A 20116-nucleotide genomic window follows, 5' to 3' on the forward strand; every position below is an offset into this window, starting at 1 on the left:
GCAGCTTGCGAGGTCATACGGCGAAAACAATAACAATGAAAACTAGAAAGGAATAATAATTTGAATTGAACAGATGTAATGAAATGTTTTTTTTTTTATAATTAAGAATTGTGTGAGGGGAGGAATCATTAGTAGATTCCTGATCCGTTATTTAGTAAAAAAAGATAAAGTAATCGATTCCATATTATTATATATATTTCATGTCATTTTACATGGTCTTTCCCTTCTTTTTGCTTGGCTATTTTTTTTTTAACTCGGTTATTTTTCTCAACAACCTTCAGTAATAGTTCCTGTAATTGACATATCGCTTAGCCTATATGCATGTATATCTTCAAATCAATATCTCCAGATGCTTGTCTCGTAGCTGACACCCTGTTAGTGCTCAGTTCTTCTACGTCGCCCATTCACTACTATCAATTCAAAAACATTGGTTTTGTTGTTACAAAAGAGGCATATGAAAAAAATAAAAATAAAAGATGATTTCTTAGCATAATAGACTAAGTGTATTTTTGATGACAGCCCTGGTGCCACTGCCTGAAACTCTTGGAGGGGAGGGTGACACCAAGTGGGGAAAATAGACTCATTGATTTGTATATAAATGCTATTTATATTCATATCTATCCTCTCCACTTTCGAATTCTGCGGTTCCAATTTGCGTGCCATTATTTTTATCTTTTGATTTTCGATAGAACCACATGTTGCAATCTTTTTGTTTTCTGTTGAAATTCCTGTTTCTACATTATTCGATTTGCAGAAACCTATATAAGTTTATTTATTCTGTAGTATTTATACTGAAAAAGAATAATCTAAGAAATGAAATTCCTAATTTCCCATGGGTATTAAAGATGTAAATAAAAACTGCTTATACAGCATAACAAGGAACTCGGAAGAAGTTCTACTGGGAAAAAGCACTTTCCATTTCTTTCTTTTTAAAATTTATTACTGAGCTTAGAATAAATAAGAAAGGTGGAAATACGCTGGAAAGAAGCCCTTGTTCTCAATAGAGCTCTTCTTTCACACAGAAAATGACACACTAACGATTTTCCTCTTTCGCCCCAGCGAATTACCCTTCAAGGGAATTAAATTAAACGTCACTCATCCCTAGTTCCTTGTTTTCTAGAAGATATCCCTTTGAAGAATAGACATTGACCGCCTAGTGACTTTCATTTAAAAAGAAAAGCAATTGATTCAGGAGCTTATCGGTTCTTTTTCAAAAACTATTATTTCCACTAAGGTTGTTCTAATGGCAACAACCCGTGAAGATAGACATTTCGGCTGAGACAATTTAAAATATGGATTGTTTTACAGTATACATTATAGTACAGTCAATCTAGCGTCAAATAGGACTCGACCGCAAACAAATTGCAACAGAAATGATTTTTACACCATCTTGTAGAGAAAAAAAAACTGTACAACATATCAACAGTTGAGAAACCCAGCGGGGTGCAAAATAAGTGTTTTTTAGCGTTTTCCGTTTGTTTTTTGTTGTTTTTAGCGGAAATTTTCCGTTATCCTAGAGCTTAGCATTTACTTCATGGGAGACATGTTTCTGAACTAGTTTTGTGTGCTGAATTCAAATATCACATCAGATTCAGGTTTTGTCCCACCATTACTGTTTCACATTCATCACCAAACAAGAAATTCGTATTTCGTGGCCATATTTCCCTTTTTTCGTCCTTTGGGGTGAATGAAGTCAGGAATAACGTCGCCCTATCGACTGACTACTATATTTTTGGAAAGTTCCGTACATTCTAAGATTGTCGTTGTTGGAACCCTTGGTCCCTGTTTTGTCAGATAAATGTCCCTCCCAGATTCATTTCTTTGGGCCCCTTAATTATTTTCCTTCCTTTTGTAATAAATGTTAATTTTCCTATTATTTTTTGACGCCCTTTTTGGTCCTCTTAACTGCGTACGTGTTTAATTCACCACGAGGGAAAGGCCGGGATGGAATGGGACACATCAGACTGTCATGGTTGGAAACCATCCGGGGAAAGCGTCTGTAATATTTCTCCTGATGATTGATCTGTCTGCCAGTGATGACACCTGTGTGTACTCTACCTTGATATTCATCGCAGACCAAGCTAAACGCCATGGATTTGCCCCAGTCGTGACCTTCGATCAGCCATTGTGGTGGAAAGCTATGAAAATGGTTGAGGCTTCTGAACCAGGAAGTGAGTTCTCAGCAGTAGTTCTGAAACTCGGTGGGTTTCACACAACCATAAGCTTTATTGGATGCATAGGATACACAATGGAAGGATCCGGTCTCCGCGAAGTCCTGGAACTTGCATATGCCCCAAACACTGTTCCCCATCTCCTAAGTGGAAAGGCTATTTCACGAGCTGTTCGAGATCTCTTGCTAGTTGATAGTGCTCTACATGCCGTGCTGCTCTCCGAGTTATTTGACGATGATCCCTGTTCAGAACCTGAAACAAAGTTAGGCACCAAAGAAGTTGCAGACCTTAAAACACTATACAGCAAGCTAATGAATGGAGAGGCAGCAATGACGGAGGTTGAAGAAAATTCTGCACTCAAGCGGATCAAAGGTTTCGTCGACCAGAAGATACTTTATCTGTATCAGCACAGAACTTCAAAGCTGTGGTTTCAGCTTATGAATATGGTTGGGATACTTCGTTCTTTCATCAAAGCTGAGCGGATGGGGCTTTGGGACTTACACCTAAAGTCTGTGTCTGAAATGCTACCTTTTCTTGCGGCCTGTGGTCGCAACAACTATGCCAAATCGTACAGAATATACCTTCAGAAGATGGTGAAGCTTGAAGAAACCCATCCTACTGTTCATAGTTCATTCCAACAAGGAATGCACGTCGTCAGACGATCTGATCGCTATTGGGCTGGCTTGTCGACGGATCTAGTTATTGAACAAGAGCTTATGCGCTCGTTGAAAACAGCAGGCGGGCTGACTAGGGGTACGGGCATGACCGAAACCCAGAGGTCGCTGTGGGTTTTAGCACGCCCAACCTGCTCTGCTGTTAACCTCCTAATGGAAGATCTGACGCAAATTCTCTATGGGACAAGCGAGCAGCACAAGCAGAACGCAGGCCCCAGACAAGAACGAGACTTCAAGGATACGCAGGCGATGGTCACGTACTTTGAAAATGGCTCACCATTCGGAGGGGATACCCAGCTTAGAAGCATTGCTACCGGTTTGACTGCATATGAATCTGCAAACGTTGACTGTGCGAAGGCTGTCGGGCTAAAAATCCTTGATGCCATGACTGGAAAAGTGGCGATGGATTTTGTATTCCGAAGAAAGTAACAGGCAGTCCATATAACAACAACGCAAACTGCTGGTGGATATTGCAAGCGACTGGATCCAGCTTTGCTATTCCAACGCTTCATTGCGTTAGCCAAAAGGACAAGACTTCCTGAATCAGAGTGCTTCCGGTATGAACTTTGTTCGTATCCCGCTGCTCTGTTTGACAGCTTATTTATGCCGAGAGTGCCTAACAATGCCGAATTCGCCAAGGCCATTGCACTTGCATGCAAACTCGAAGAAATTCCGTGTGTGCTGAACGACGGGACACACTACGTACTTGACGGCGGATCTCTATTGCACCGAGTCCCATGGATAAAAAATGACACGTATGCGGGTGTCATACAGAGCTACTCTCTGTATATTTCGCGGAAGTACCCTGGCACAACTGTTGTTTTCGATGGGTATGATAGTGGACCTTCCATCAAAGATATGGCCCATTCGTATCGTAATCGAACGATTGGTCGCGAGGTTTTCTTCACGAATGACATGCGTCTGAAAGTTAAGAAAGAAGAATTTCTCGGGAACAAGAAAAACAAGTCAAGATTCATTAGTGCGCTTGCAGTTCATCTCCGGAAAAAAGGCTATTTTGTAGTCCAAGCCCCCAGTGATGCAGACGTGCCTATTGTAAAAGCTGCTATCGAATCAGCTAAACAGAAGGTAACTGCCGTTATTGGAGAAGATACGGATCTTCTGGTCCTTCTCTGCTACCACTGTGATGTCTCCACTAACAAGGTATACTTTGCCCCAGAGCCAAAGAAAAATAAAGGGCGAAGGTGCTGAGATATTCATGAAATGGAAAAAAAAGATTAGGCCAAGAAGTATGCGGTCTGATCCGCTTTGCCCATGCATTCCTTGGGTATGATTCTACATCACGTGTCCATAACATCGGAAAAGGTCTTACCCTGAAAAAAGTGATAGAAGACGAAAGTTTTCGAGCATCTGCCAAGGTCTTTATGAAGAAGGCAGCAACAAAAATCGAAGTCAAGGAAGCCGGAAAAGATGCACTTCTTATAATATATGGTGGAAAGAAGGGGGGAAATCTGAATGAGCTTCGAAAGCAGCTCTTCGAAAGAAAGCTCGTCACAGCAACGGCTTTTGTTCACCCAGAGCAGCTACCTCCCACATCCAACTCTGCAGCATTTCACAGCTATAGAGTTTACTTTCAGGTACACGCCTGGAATGACGACCGTAATCTAGAATTGGACCCTCAAGAGTAGGGCTGGAAGGACCGAAATGGTACATTATACCCTGTGATGACGGACCTACCCCCAGCACCTCCCCAACTTCTTAAGATTGTTAAGTGTTCCTGCCGTTCAAACTGCATCTCTGCTCGGTGCACTTGTGTCAGAAACGGCATGTCTTGCACTCTCGCGTGCAAAACTTGTCAGGGAGCAGAATGTGATAATTCTCCCAAATCAGAAGATCTCATCGACGATCTCGACGACGAAGTTTCAAACTACACTGCCAGTGAATGTCGCAAGTCATTTGAAAAGTTGCCTGCTTTTTACCAATGTGATTTTTGTTACCTGTGATTTTAGTCAGTTAATACATTAAGAGATGATTGATTATTTTGAAGAAACCTTTTGGTGATGAATGTGAAACACTGTCAGTTGAACATATCCTTGATCTGATGTGATATTCGAGTTCATCGCATAAAACTACTCAAGAAATGTGGTCAAACGACTATGTTATAATAGAATCGCGAACTTCGTGAATGGTGATGAATGTGAAACACTTTTGGTTCACCGTATCTTAAATCTGATGTAATATTCGAGTTCAGCACATAAAACTACATCAGAAATGTGTTTCCCATGAAGTAAACTCTAAGCCTTGAGAAAATCGAAAATTTAGGCTTAAAAACGAAAAATAAAACACAAAACGCTAAAAAACACTAATTTTGCACCCCGCTAGGTTTCTCAACTTTTGATATGTTGTACAGTTTTTTTTTTTATCTACAAGATGGTGTAAAAATCATTTCTGTTGCAATTTGTTTGCGGTCAAACCTTATATTGACTGTACTATTAGTAGGAAAACATAAAAAACTGAAAATCTAGAGTGGTGAGGGACAACAAATGTAGGGGGTCAAACTTCCTCTCTCCTAAACGTACTCCCCAATTGGCGCTTTTGTGCAAAAGTAGGATTTGAGAAAAAGAAAAATTTTGACATCACGAGCTCTAATTTCCAATTATTTATGTGAGCGACAGCATAGACAAATCTTTTTTGGAAAAAAGAGAAACTTCTAAATATCTAGGAACGTAATGAAATTGGAAGCTATATATTGTACCATCATTAGACCTGGCTTTATTTAAGGGGATGCAATAAATGTAAAAAAAGAAAGAGAAAAAATCACATAGTACCTCTTGAAATAAAATAGGGCACTTGTTTCTAGTTATTATTTTGTCGGTTTTCTATCGACCAATGGAAAATTAAATGCCTGCTTTAGACATTTTTCTGACTTGCGTCTTTGTAAGGATGGGATGGTATCTGGATGGGGGAGGTCTCTGGAGAGTATCTGTTATGACAAACAATGTTTAAAGTACGAGGTGGGGGTATTTGATTTTATTACAGAAAGTTTCAATGAATTGTTTGTATTTACAATCAACTTGTAGCAGTTTTCTGGGAGTTAAGGCCTTTTCTATGTGGGTGCTGTTTGGTAGCCTATAAGTTTTTTGATTTTTAATTGACTATCAGTTAAAATATTTTCATTTCGTCTTAGGGGTTTTAACTCCTCCCTGAAATGTTTTTCTCGACTCGTAAAAACGTAATAAAAATGCACAAAAAAAAACATTTTGATGGGTTTAAAAAAAATTGTACCTCCCCCCCCTCAAACAAAAACCTTGGATATGGCCTTGGAAATATCTCTTGGCAATATCTTTTAAAAACAAAATCTTTTTATCTCTTATGACTCGCAGATTATTATGGTCTTGCTTAGAGTCGTTTCTAGGGGGGGGGGGAGTTGCTCTAGGTGTCGTGGCCTGGGGGGGTGGGCTCCGTGGATGGGTAATTGCCCACTTTCTTCCAATTTTTCACTTTGATTCGACTGTTTTTTGCTTATATTTTAGACGGGAGGGGGCGCTGTAATCAATTTTTCCCCGAGAACCATCAACCCTAGGAACCACTCTGATCATGCTCAGTTCAAAAGAATAAGGGTCTTAAGTGCTTTAACATCACTCTTAGAAAATGTCCAGAACTACTAGCGCCACAAATAATATAGTGAGTGTGCTGGAATCAAACAGCTCGTGGTAATAGTGGTTATAAACTACAAGTAGCGATTTGGCTCAATAGTTACCCGAAACTCTAAAAAAGCCGAATTTTGATATCAATAGATACTTAAAAAGAATTGACTTTTTATGCTTGACTTTTTTGGAATGAATTCTTTTGAATTAATTCCAAATATTTAATATTCCTTATGTTTAGTTTTACACATCAAAAGGTACGAGTCTGAGAAAATTTGCCTGAAATACGAGAAAATTCACTCGAAAAGTAAATTTTGAACCAGTGGTTCTAGAATTTTGGAAGAGGCCTAATTCAAACGAAAATTAAACGTTTTAGTACCATTTTGAGTGACCTAAAAGACTGGAGGGCAACTAGCTCCCCTCACACGCCCTTTTCTCCCTACAGTCGTCTGATCAAACTTCGAGATAGCCATTTTGTTCAGCATATTTGAAAGGTCCAGTAACTATGTCTTTGGGGATAACATGACCCTCCATAGCCCCTGGGGAAGGGGTTTTTGCCCATTGTTTATGTATTGAACTCCAACTGGTACGTCAAATTGAATGCGAAATTTTTAGAAGTCTGACAAAAATGAAAAAAAACAAAACAAAAAAAACAATCTGCTTTGGATATGTATCAGTAAAATGCTGCCGATAGTACATTTCTACCATTACATAAACATGAAGCTTTTACAGGTTTGAAAAAAAACCTCTATTCTAATTCGAACTCATCGAGCGACGTTGAATCCCTTTGCCGAAGTTTAATTCGACTCATAACAGAAATTACCTTAATCCTTTATTTGTTAATATCAATTGTAAAGGAATTAGAAACACCTGATGCCACAAAAAGGACTGCAAAAGACCCCAGTTGTGCATGATAAGGACATCCTTAAAGAATAGTTGTGAAGAAAGGTCAACAGAAAGAGTTGTCTCCCTCCCTAAAAAAGCGATTGAGGAGAACGGATTCTTTGGTAGTAAAGATAACCCGTCAAGGTGATTTACTCATTTCCCTTCCTTAATTATTTTAAAACCTTTGGAAATAGCTTGGCTAAAAGAAAGTAACTATTGCCGGAACTTTTAAATATTTGCGAAAAGAAGTTCGGATGATAATATTTACAGAGTTTTAAAAAAAGGGGAAGATATTCGTTCAAGTCACCAGATATAAATGAAAACCATTTAGGTAAATGCAGAAAGCTGGAGAAACGTGTATTCAAATTGTCTGTGCAGTTCCAAATTAAAAAAAGTAGAAAGAAAAACGCTTTTTTCCGCCGCTTTCTTCAGTTTCTTTTTTCTTCTGGTCTGATTGTATCGAATTGGTGCTGTAAATAGTTGAAAGAGGGTTCATTTGCCTTTGAGTTTTGATATTTTGTCACTTTTGTGGTTTTAAATCTTTATATTGAATATAAAGAATTATAAATCTTTATTTTGTAAAAAAATCTATTTCTCTTTCACGTCTGTGAATTAGCCTTCAAAGAACCTAAATTACCTATCACCTACTCTTTCTCGCTTTCTAACCGATTTCCTTTAGAATAATAGAAATTAGCCTCCTTACGACTTTCCATTCAAATAAAGAAGTGATTAACTGACTTAGAACCCAATTGATTGTTTCTTGAATTAGGAAAGAAAAGAGCCAGGTTTTCCAACTGTGAGCATGCGGTAAAATCAGAGGGTGGGCAAGGATTTTGTTTCGACTTTTTTTTTCAATTAAGAGGCAAAAATTGTACTTTTCAAATCTAGGGGATATGTTTATTATTTTGTTCTTTTTCTTAATCGAAATTCCAAAAAGGGTTCTTTACAAATCTAGGTAGCCAATTGTCCCGTTGACCTCACCCAATTGGCGCCCTTTGTCACTGGTCACACAGTAAGCCAAATTAATATTGATATTTTTGGAAAATATGATGTATAGAGGGTCTACTTGTCAGACTAATCAAAACAATGCAAAGTTTTGTCAAAGCTGGTGCTTTTCACGAAAAATTAACTTGAATGGAAGTATTTGCATGATTTCGTCAAATAGGGAAAGCTGATTTCGGGAACTGATTTCCAAATCAGCGCCAATTTAAAAAAATCGGCGTTAAATTGAGCTTGAAAAATTTTCTAGTTTTCGGCGCCAATTTCAAAATCAGCGCCGATTTTCATCATGATCATCACACAAAAAAAGAGATACACATAAATAGTCAGCCAGAGATGTCTGTGGTGGAAGACCCCGCTACTGAGCTGAGAACTAAGCTGAGATCAAACATGCAACCATTAATGAACTCCAGTTGACTACTTGTGTCCATGATTCTTTCTTTTGAAAATCACGCGCAATAAATTTGTTGTTTTCAACAAGTTTTTCTTACCGCTATCGTTTGTCCACTGATGCTGAAATCGGTTCCCGAAATCAGCTACATGTACCGAGCCGTTAACAGGTGAAAATCGCTAAAGCCTATTCAGCATGTCCAAAATCTCATTTTCGAGCTGTAAGCGCCATCTGAAACAATATGTTTATTATTCTTTTAGTTACCATAGTAAGCCAAATTTATTTTTCGCTTGCGATTGTGAATTAACCTCCTAAGAGCTTAAATTATATGTCTTGCTTTCCAACTGATTTCCCTTAGAATAATGGAAGTTGGCTGCCTTGTGACTTTCCATTCGAAAAAGAGAAGTGATTGATTACTTTAACATCCTATTGATTGTTTCTCGAAGTAGGAAAGAAAATAGTCTGATTTTTCAGACGTGAACACCGGGGTCACTCGTCGAATAGAAAGCCAAATAAAAAAAAAATGATTGCTGGTAAAACTATGTTGTGTAAAGTGCTCTACATGTGACGGTAATGTAAATATTGTCATAACTAATGCTGCCCATGGAAAAATAATTTGTGTGGGGACATTTGCATGGTTTTACCAAAAAGGTAAACTTCACCAAACCATTGACTTGATATGGATGAAAATCGTTAAAGCCTCTGTAGAAAATTTGAAAAATCCTATTTTCGAACTTTCGGGGCCATCTCAAACAGTGAATTTTTTTATTTATTTTTTTTTCCCTCTGTTTTCTTCATGGAGTACTAGTATCGAACCGGTATAGTTGGATGAGTACTTGATCGATTTCCAATTGATCAAGTACTTCTTCGATTTGATCGACTGGATCGATTTTGGTGTCTAAATTTGTTGTTGTGAACCGATGATCCTATACCCTTTTGGATTCGCTGGAAAGAAGTCACTTTCTCAATAGATCTGTTTTCAAACGATAATTTTTGGTTAACTGGTTTATTTACTCTTCCACATCACTGGAATAACCTACACAAGAAAATTGTGTTGCATATTACTCGAGCTTTGTTTCATCTTCTAGTAAATTACATCCATTAAGCTGGATTCACAAAGAGATTTTACTACTACCAGGGTTAAGCTAGTACTAATTTAGCCAATCAGGATTTTCCGCAAAGTTTTTGCATCAATTGAAAAATTCTATGGAAAATCTTATTGGTTCAAGTTAGCGCTATCTAAATCTTGGCATAATAAAATCTCATTGTGGCTGGGCCTTTAACGGAAAAGAAACTGGCCGACTTGCGGCTCTTAGTTTAAGTATAACACCTGGTTGCTTGTATTATTTTCATGATCATGGGTGGACCTACAACACTGGGTCGAGAAGGCCACTGCCTCCCCCCTCCAAGTAAAATAAATAAATAAGGCATCACTTGCCGTTGGGCTAAATCGGTTGCTTAATATAGGACTCTTAACATCGGCTCCTGAGGGCATGGGCAAGGACAAAACAAAAAACTCAGGACAGATTTAGTTATGGCTTGGGATTAGAATGAACCCAGATTCAGTATTTGTTTTAACATGTATATCTCTTTCTAATTTTGCTTTTTTATTTCTTTCTTCCCTTATTTTTGTCTCTTCCCCGTTTCTTTCTTTGGTTATGTAAAACACATTTAAGCTTTCGCCAATAAAAATATGACAATATTTGAAATATATCTGCTTGGAACGTAGAAAAAACAAACAAAACGGTACTGTAGTTTACTTCGACTGATAATAAATTGCTGAAAAATATAAACTATTTCACGCTATCATTCTGTAAAGTAAGTCACTTAACTAAGTTGTGCAAAATGATCTATTATTGGTAAGCTAAAAATAAATCACCAATCAGAAATAAGTTAATAATATCTTTATGGACTTCAAGCAAACCAGTGTGCCTTGGTGCTACACCATGCGGTGCTTGCCAGGTGTAGTGAAACTGTGTGAAACGCGGTGGAACTGTGCAAAGCGTGGTAGAACTGTATCACGCATGGCAGAACTAAGCTACGTATGACGGTACTGTGTGACACATGTGGCGCTCCGAGATTTACACCAGGCTGCGGAAAATGTGCAACCCCTCGCCAGGTTGATAGGCCTACTTGGCCAGCGCAATACCACTGTAACGCTACTGTTGGTTCGCGGTGTCATATTCGTGCCTTTGTTGCTAGCATGATCCGAATTAGACATTGTGTCTCGTTTATTTAAATCTTTTACTCCATTTTTACTTTTATCAGCCGTTATTTTGGTAAGTAATGAAAAGGCCAAGCTGAAGATTTTGATTAAGCGCACAGTATTTACAAAATCAGTAGCAATTCCAACTGCTGCTCATATTGTAACTGACTTGATTCCTTTGTTTTTAATTAATGAGTCATTTTTATATTAGGATGAAATTTGCAGAAAAGCCTAGTCTCAAATAGGAATAAAAACAAAGAGAGAAAAAAATCTCAAGATGAAGGAAACAAACGGGACTACGGTCAGTAAAAGGAAATGACAACCTAAAACGAGTGCCTATTTCGCCTGTTTAAAACAAGGCATCTTCAACGCTAAGAAACAAAGATAAAATAATCTAAAACCTTAACTACATCAAATCTAAAACTAAAAAAAAAAATAATATACAATTGATGCTACTGTGATAGAGCATCACAGAAGCTAAATAGACTTACTTCAATGAGAACACTGAAAAGTCTATTCAAATTGGAACAGCTTGAAAACCTGAAAGAAATAAAGATGCATCTAAAACTTTATTAATTTATACAAATTGACGTTCCAAATAGACCTAAAATAGAATGATGATGATACTTGCTTATGAAACTGCATCCTTACCACAATGATAAGGTAAGATTGTTTGAAATGTATCTATTACAAGCCCTGACCACGGGTAAATTTGAATTTTGAGCCAAAATGAAAAAAAAATGAGGCATTGACTTGGTGGATGATGTGATGTCCTGCTTGAGACGATTTTACTTTGGAAAATAGCCATATCTCTTTATGAGTTAGTAACAAACGTTTTCTTTATTTAGAATATATTTTAGTATAAATACTGTGTTAGGGCAAAACTTTAATTCAAAATGCAACACAAACTGTCCAAAGGTTTTTTCTTCTTTAACTTATTTCTTGATGTTTTTTCCCCGTTTTTCCTGCCTTAGTAGCTAGAGTCCTAAAGTAAGCGATCGGGTGTTATATTTGAACTCAGTGCCGTAAGGCGGACAATTCCATTTCCGCTAAGAGATTTATTTTTGGATGATATAGAGGTAAGCATGAATGATGCGCAACAGAATTAGATCTCAAGGGGATACCCCAAGCCCGAAGCCTCCCCCCCCCTCCTGTATGAACATACACGCCTTTGTCCAAAAGTGTAACTTCGTTTTTTTTTATAAATATCTAACTTGACTTTACTAAACTTAAGATAGAGGACAAATAATTGGGATCGATGGTAAAACTTTCGCACAAATGCGGGATTAAAAAAATGTGCGGAAGTAAATAAATAAAATAAAAATAAAAAATGATCCGATTACATTGTCATTGTCTTTTGTCCTTTCTGCGGCAATATCACTGGCTATTATTGTCTAGTTTTCTACGCTTATTAAGAAATCCGAAGGGGCGTCAACTTGTGGAAATCACTTAGCCTACATCAGGTGGCGCGTGCAGAGCGTGCGTAAAGTCCCAAGCATGACGGAACTGTGCCACGCATTGTGAGGACTATGTTAAGCGTTGCGGGGACTGCACCACGTGTGGTAAAACTGTGTGGCATGCGGGGTACTCCTCAAAGTTCACCATATGGCGTAAAATAGAAGAAATTTATCTTGTCTTTTTATTAGTCTACTCCGTTGATGAAATCAATTCGAGCAAATTGCTGATATAATTGTTTTGTATTCATTGAGTTGTTTATTTGGTAAAATTTTGCCCATGACTTGCCTTGATTTGTTTTTTTTTTGTATTTTTTCGTATTTTTAGTCTCAATTTTCCCATCATGGACAATTATCGATTTCCAAGCTTTAATTCAAATGTCGTGTTTCCCTGGAAATTAATGGAAAAGGCTTTTCTATTTGATAGAACAGAATCAGTCAATCTAGCTGATATTCTGTTTAATAAAACCTTGGAAATTAGATGCTATTTGCTACTTTACTTCTCTGACATGAATCCAATTACCTTTGATAAAGTATGAGAAGCTGGATTTTGTCTCGGATAATTTAATTTTGCCATTGAATATCCTTAGATACAGTGCTTAGTTTCTTTTATAGAATTATTCGTAGCGTATTGGAAATGGATTAATAGCCAGGCTGCATTAGACAAAGTTTAAAGGTAGTTAGAAATTAGTTTTATTGAAGAAAGGTAGTTAGAAATTAGTTTTATTGAAGAAAGGTATACTCCTTCCCAGGAAACTTCGGGGGGAGGGGACCTGGACCCGTGTCCCTCGCCCCTACGAGAAAGTATTAGTCGCGTAAATGAAATGGATAACCAGCCAGGTTGCAATAAACAAAGATTTAAAGGCAGTTCAAAACTTAGTTTAATCCGGAAAACATTCCACTTCCCAGGATTCTATCCTATGCGAGGGGGCATGTGTGGGTCCGTGCCCTTTGGGAATATTGAATGTTTCATTTAACTTTTAAATATAATCCTATCATTTATTTATTTTCTTTTTTGATAACAAGTCTGTTTCCCCCACCCTTTTTTGTTTTTCTTTGGTAATTGCTGGTGGTTTCTGCTGGATTTTATCGAAGGTCCAAATTAGGAGTGACTAGCCCATAAGAAAAAAAAAATAATTGTACCTCATCTAAACATTAAGTATAGCGGAATATTATACTACTATTAACAACTCACTACAATACCAAGCCACGTAAGGCCAACGCAGATACGCAGCTCCTTGCAGGCCCCGAGGAGGCCCTTCAATGAATTTATTGCCCTGTAAACGACCCAGCATTTCCACTGGATTCTGATTGATGAATAGTGGATATATCTGACTTAATGCGAATATTCATATATATTCAATTTCTGTCAGCTTAGACTTGCTAGTTGGACAGAGAAGGAATGTCTTCCCTTAGCCAGAGTGCTGCACACCTGGCAAAAACATTGAATTAGAGAGGCATGACTTTTTCTGTGTTAATTTTTTAGCCCGGCTATTTTGGTAATATAACTTAGAATAATGCATTTAATAGTATTTGGGATTATTGATGCGCGAAAAGGCTTTTTCCAAAGCCCTAAGAGTGTTTTTAGCAAATGTTTTTCTGGCTTCTGTCTAATATTTTGCCTCTACTGCTAGTTAGGTAGAGAAGGAAATTCATCCCTTAGCCCTAACGCTCCACACCAGGCAAAAATATTGAGTTAGGGGGACAGGATAATATTTTACTTACCCTTACTTCAAGCCCGTTCACTTACCTTGGGCTTAGAGATCCTCCCTCTGCTGAAATATCCAGAAAGCAGGTTGAAATATGGAGAAAGCATCCAACGTCGGGATTTTGGTGTAAAAAACATAATGTCATGTTTTACTAAAATAAGAAACATCTTTCTAACAAACTGGAGAATTTTTCTTTGCCCTTCGGTTACCTATGTTTTGCGCTGAATAGAGGAGCTTCACGTAAGTCAAATGCAAGAGTGGGTCCAGATGGCCCACAAGAGGAATCATGTCCCAAAATCTTATGTGAATGTTAACGAAATATACTAATCTTTCAGCACAAGATTCCGGAAAGAGAGAGAGAATGAGTGAGAAAGAGGGAAGGGGCTTATCCCTTTGTAGTTTAGTGATCAAGCTAAATTAATCAAGTTCAGTTTATCCAGTTACTAGAGCGGACAAAATGAACAAACTTGGGAATTTGGGCTCCGTTCAACGTTTGGAAGTGACATTTTTTTTTTTTTTAACTTTGGTAACCTGATTCTCCTAAATCACTTCTCTTGTACTTCAGAACTGCTTAAGGTAGTATGAAAAATTGTCTTAGTGTGCGCTGGCCTATACTGTATTGTCCTTCCTGTAAACACGGCTCTTTTGTTCAAATCCTTTCACAAGAAATAAAACTGGGGGGGGGGGTTATTTTACACAGAAATTTTTTCGGAATAGCAATACTTTTTTGCAGTTTCTCTACTTTATAAGTATACCTATTCCAGATGGACTTGTCTAAATTTGTGGACCTCTTGAATACGTTTTTAATAACAAAAGAAGGTTTGACTTTGCTTTTACAAGCTTATATTTGAAGGGTTAATCCAATAAAATGCTTATATTTGGCTGTTTATGCAGTTTCTTTACTTTTACAAACAGACATTTTTTAAGATATGACTTGACTAAAGTCGGCGTTTCCTGGGAAACCTTTTTAATAATAGAAGAAAGCTTGACTTTTCTTTGGAAAGTTGACATATTTTTAGGCTTAATAAATATTCCTTGTAAATAAAACTTATGCTAAAAGGACTTACTAGTCAATGCATTTCTTCTTGTTCCCTGATGCAGGGGAAAATAGTTTTTATTAAAGTACCAATGACATGGAAAAAGAAATCTGAACTGAAAACATATGGCACCAGAACTTCGCAGTTCAAAGTAACAAACAACAAAAGCACGAAGAACAATAGGGAAATCTTTTTGCAACACAGTGGAGATAATTTGAATGGATATTTCGGCCCTATGTCCAAGGGCCGTCCTCAGCAAGACAAAAATATATAAAAGAAAAAAAGACAACAATATGCGACCAATAAAACCAAAAATCAAAAATTTTTCAAAGCAGTCCTAGCATCCTTATTTCAGCGAAGTTCAACCAGGACTGATAGAAAGTAAGTTAAAACAAGGCGATTCAATGAGATGAAAAAAAAATAGTTTAAAAACGCATTCTTATTGCTAATCCAGCCTTTTTGGCAGCTAACCTCAAAGGTCTTTTTGTGACCGGTTCTGTGTTAATGTCTATTGGTTTTTTAAGATATTTTGTAAGATCATTTTTAATTAAATTTGTGTATATAGCATTTAGTGTATATTCCCCCAAGTCCCTATTTAAGGAAATATATTAAGTCTGATTTCAATTGATTCTCATGCTACCTGCTTTATGCCTAGGTCATTGCTAATAAGGGCAAATTCATCAAAAAGTATATTGTGGCTAGGATTTTCGAAAATGTGGCTGCTTAATGCAAGGTTCGTGCTTCGTTGTTTGTTATGGAAAGGCAGTGTGGTCTTCGTCGCTATTTTAGTTTTAAAGTAACGAAAGGAAATTTTTTTTACATATATGGTTTTCAGGCATGAGTAGACCTACGGACAGAGGCAGTTATAAGGGGGGGGGGACAGAACCATTGCCCCGGGCGTAGAAACTTTAGGGACCCAAGATTTCAAATAAATTATCTAACATTTATTATCGTTTTTTAATCTTTGAAATTTTATTTTTATTAAAATAAACTTGAGGGCGCAGTCGGGAGTAAACATAAGTAAATTGAATACGAAATTTCATTTTCTCGTTTCTTTTCCCATGTAAAGTAAAAAAGTCAGATTTAAATAAATAAAAAAAATTGTGAATAAATGAAAATATCGCTAATAAATAATTTTTTTTTTTAAATTCGGCCGGAAAATTTTTGAGAGACAGGGAAAGGAGGCACATATCGAGACTTTGTCTTGGATGCAAGAGAGGCTGGAACCGCCAATGAATTTGGTCCCGGGGCGGGGGGACAAGAAATGTTTTCACTTTGACGACCTTGATACTTTCATTTTATGTTATCTTATTTGTTGCCAAATTTAGCTAATTAGTTTTGCTTATTTATTTTCACTGTTCGATGTGGTAACATTGATGAAAACGTGGTTCTGCCCTAAAATCTTCATAATTAAAAAAAAAAAAAACTACCCGAAAGATCTTGGGAATTCCCAGTTTTTCAGGTGGGAATAAATTTAAGATGTCTCTAGGGGGCAAAAAGTGTTTTTATTTTGATGTCCTTGGTACTTCAGGCAAAACTATTCCAACTATGCTAAGAGAGAACATGGGAATATTTTATTATTTATGACATATTCTGTTAAAATGATTAATAATTTTAGATGGAAATAAGAACACAAAGACTGATGTTGACAGCACCAATAAGTTCGGAGATGATGACTCAGAAGATTATTTTGATGATAGTGATGAGTCTGATGAGGATGGTTTGACAGACGACAAAGATGATGACGATGAGGATATGGATTTGGAAGAGGAAGATTTTGATTTGGAAGATGACTCAGATGAAGATGATGATAGTGACGAGGATGACGTAAGATTGTTACCTTTATTTAAAAATGTTTACATGTTTGTAATGAAATCCAGCCGATAGCGACAGTGCTATGCAGAAACTGTCCACTAAAATAAAGAGAGAAGAGAATGAAGGAGAATTTGTCTGAAATTTCTAAAAGACCGATTGAGCATAATGACAGTAGTGATGAAAAGCGAGATCGAATTTTTAAAGTCTTATTCTTTCTTCTTTTCTTTCTTGAGTTTCCGATTTCACAATAAAACAGAGCCAAAGCATAAACCCGGTAAACAGAAACAAGCTTTAAGCTGCAATTTTTCAGAATAACGAGAAGTGCATAGGTAACGTACGAGAGTGGATACAGGCGCTACCGCCAAAAAAGCGCCAGTGCCATCTAGCGTTTGGCGTTTCTTAGTATTTTTTTGTATAATGAGAAGGCAAAATTTTTCTATTTCGAAACAATTAAGGTTTGATTAATGGTTGATATCAATTTCTGAAAATAAAAAATAATTACGAAAGTTAAAAAAATACCAAGAAATGCCAATCGTTAGATGGTTTGGTGTTTTTTTTGTCGACACTGTTACCAGTTTCGAATCTTGTAACGTGTCCATACTCTTGCATGCGTGGTTTTATTGTGTAGCTGTACTGTCTGCATTATTAAAAATAGCAACAATTTAATTACAACTAAAATGCTAAGATATAAGTGTATAAAGAGAATAGTGAATTTTTTTGGTCGTTTAATGATAAATTCTATTGTGCAAGGAATGAAAGTGAAATGTCAAATAATTCATTTTACCCTTTAAATAGGTATAAATGAATAATAGGTAATACAGTGAAACTCATCTCCTAAGAAAAAATACTCTGAAAGCCTGTAATATGTAAGAAAACAGATTTGAATTTTCATATGAATAGAGAGAGAGAGAAGGAAGTTTTTGTGTGCAACGCTCTTAGCTTAAAATCCTGTAGTTTTACCCTTTTTCTTAGAAATCCTTCTATATTTTGTTTATTTCGCATATTTGTGTCTGTTTTGGACTATTCCGCCCCCGCCCCTCCCCCAAACCAGATTCTAGCGCAAGTTATTATCAGTTACTGAAAAGGTCAGAATTAAAGTACACTGTTGTCAAACAAACAAAATGTCGCGCTCTAAAATTAAACAAAATGTTTCAAATTGAATGATGTGATCTGCAAGAATAATTCTGCAATCTGATCTGATCATTACCTAGTTTTATCTTATAATTTTCTAAATGAATAGTACGAAATGTACTTTTCATATAAAACTTCATCAGCCTTAGCTGAATAATTACCAAATAGGTTTGATTCCGCGGAAATTCCTGAATTAGCTGATACTTCATATAAATATTGCAGGTAACCTTGCGTTATATATTTGTGGTTGAAGTCTGTCAAAAAGGCTCAATTGTCTCCTATTTATGTTAGACTTTATGCCAGCTGCCCAATTTTTCTTTACTGTATTACTGTAAAATCATCTCCTTAAGATAGAATCCGAATTCTATTTGGGAAAATTATCTTTCCCGAAAAACCTGCGGAAGTATACAAAACCCTTGGTAGTTTAGAAAGCACAGATACGCTTTTTGCAATGAGATATCCTTTTTCAAAGACACTCCTTCGTCGTCTTACACCTTTGCTCGTATGTGCAATTGCAATTCCACTGCCTTGCTTTTGACTTGAAATCATGTCACGTTCTCACTTTGTGGCCGCTACATTCTCTATTAGAGTGCTGCTATATATTGAAAGTATGAAAGCGGTACGTGTTGTGCCTTAGAATAGCTGAACCCAATTCGCAATCTTACATGTTCAGTCCTATCTCCTAAATTGGGGACTTAGTAGTTTCCTTTTGTGATAATTGGAAATTTAGAATTCAAATAGTTCAGAATTATAAATGGTTTAGAATTCAAATAGTTCAGAAATAGTGTAGAATTCAATAGAATAAAAATTGGAAGTTTAGAATTCAAATAGTTTAGAATTACATATAGTTTAGAATTCAAATAGTTTAGAAATAGCTTAGAATTCAATAGCCTAGTATAAAAATTGGAAATTTGGAATTCAAATAGTTTAGTTTTATATATAATTTGGAATTTAGATATTTTAGAATTAGTGTAGAATTCAATAGAATACAAATTGGAAATTTAGAATTCAAATAGTTTAGAATTACATATAGTTTAGAATTTAAATAATTTAGATATAGTGTACAATTTAATAGAATGAAAATTGGAAATTTATAATTAAAATATTGTTAGAAGATAGTAATGGATCGTCCAGAAAGTCGAATAAAACGAAAAAACCTTTTATCATGGTTGTGGCGTCAGACGCAAACTGGTAAAGACGGAAATCTTGCCCATAATAACCGAAAATTAAAAACGTATAGTTTAGGGGCTTTTTGCTATCTTTGAAAGTGGTTGAGTTAGATGACTGAGACTCTCAGGAATGTATCCAGAGCCTTAACGATCTCCTGGGAAAATATTTTGAAGCCCCTACCCCCTATTCCTTCTCCCTTCCGGGGCAGTGACCTTTGATAACCTCTAACAATCTTTGTGTTACAAAAGGGAAGCCTTGAAAAATAGATGTAATGCTCAAATGAGGCACAAGAAAATTATTTTGAGCCTCGTACCTTTGCTCAGTCCTGATTTATATGGTTTTAAAGATCTGTAAATCTTTATTGATTGAATTAAAATCCTTTGATTTTTTAACTAAAATCAAGTTGCCATCAAGCCATTGGCCAATTGGAGACAAAGCCAAGACAGGTAGTCTGAGTGAGAGGCAAAACTGGCATAAGCCTTTTTCAGGATTGTATAAAAAATGATTTTTTCAGGATTTTTAGGATGGTAAAAGACATCAATTTTAAGAAAAACGTCTTGATTTTAAAAATTCTTAAAATTCTATTGAAATAATGGAAGTTGCATTTACAAAAACTAAAGCCAATGAAAAAGAGACGTGACAATTCAAAATTGAGGCATAGTTTATTTTTTTTCAGAATCAAGATAGGTAATCCCAGGGTATTTTTTTGCTCTAAATTCAGTCCTAAAAGTTTTATTCACCTAACTTAACTACTTTCCAAGATGCCAAGAAGCTCCAAAACTAGAATTCTACCAAAACACATAAAAAAAAAGCTGTAAAATGAGGAAAAATCGCTATTTGAAACTGATTCTGGAACTGTAACTGTTATT

The 20116-nt window shown here is 36.5% G+C and overlaps 1 protein-coding gene across 1 annotated transcript in view; it reads left to right on the top strand.

Moving 5' to 3' along the window:
• The window catches only part of Appl (amyloid-beta-like protein), a 167535-nt gene that overhangs the window by 75010 nt on the left and 72409 nt on the right, over positions 1 to 20116 (top strand). Inside the window, exon 5 of the mRNA XM_089092083.1 lies at positions 16750 to 16958. Coding sequence (XP_088948209.1) covers positions 16750 to 16958 — 209 coding nt within the window. The remainder of the gene's footprint in view (positions 1 to 16749; positions 16959 to 20116) is intronic.

The sequence above is a fragment of the Artemia sp. Qi Xiang Cuo genome, chromosome 7, assembly GCF_049724085.1.
Source record: "Artemia sp. Qi Xiang Cuo chromosome 7, ASM4972408v1, whole genome shotgun sequence".
NCBI lineage: Eukaryota > Metazoa > Arthropoda > Branchiopoda > Anostraca > Artemiidae > Artemia > Artemia sp. Qi Xiang Cuo.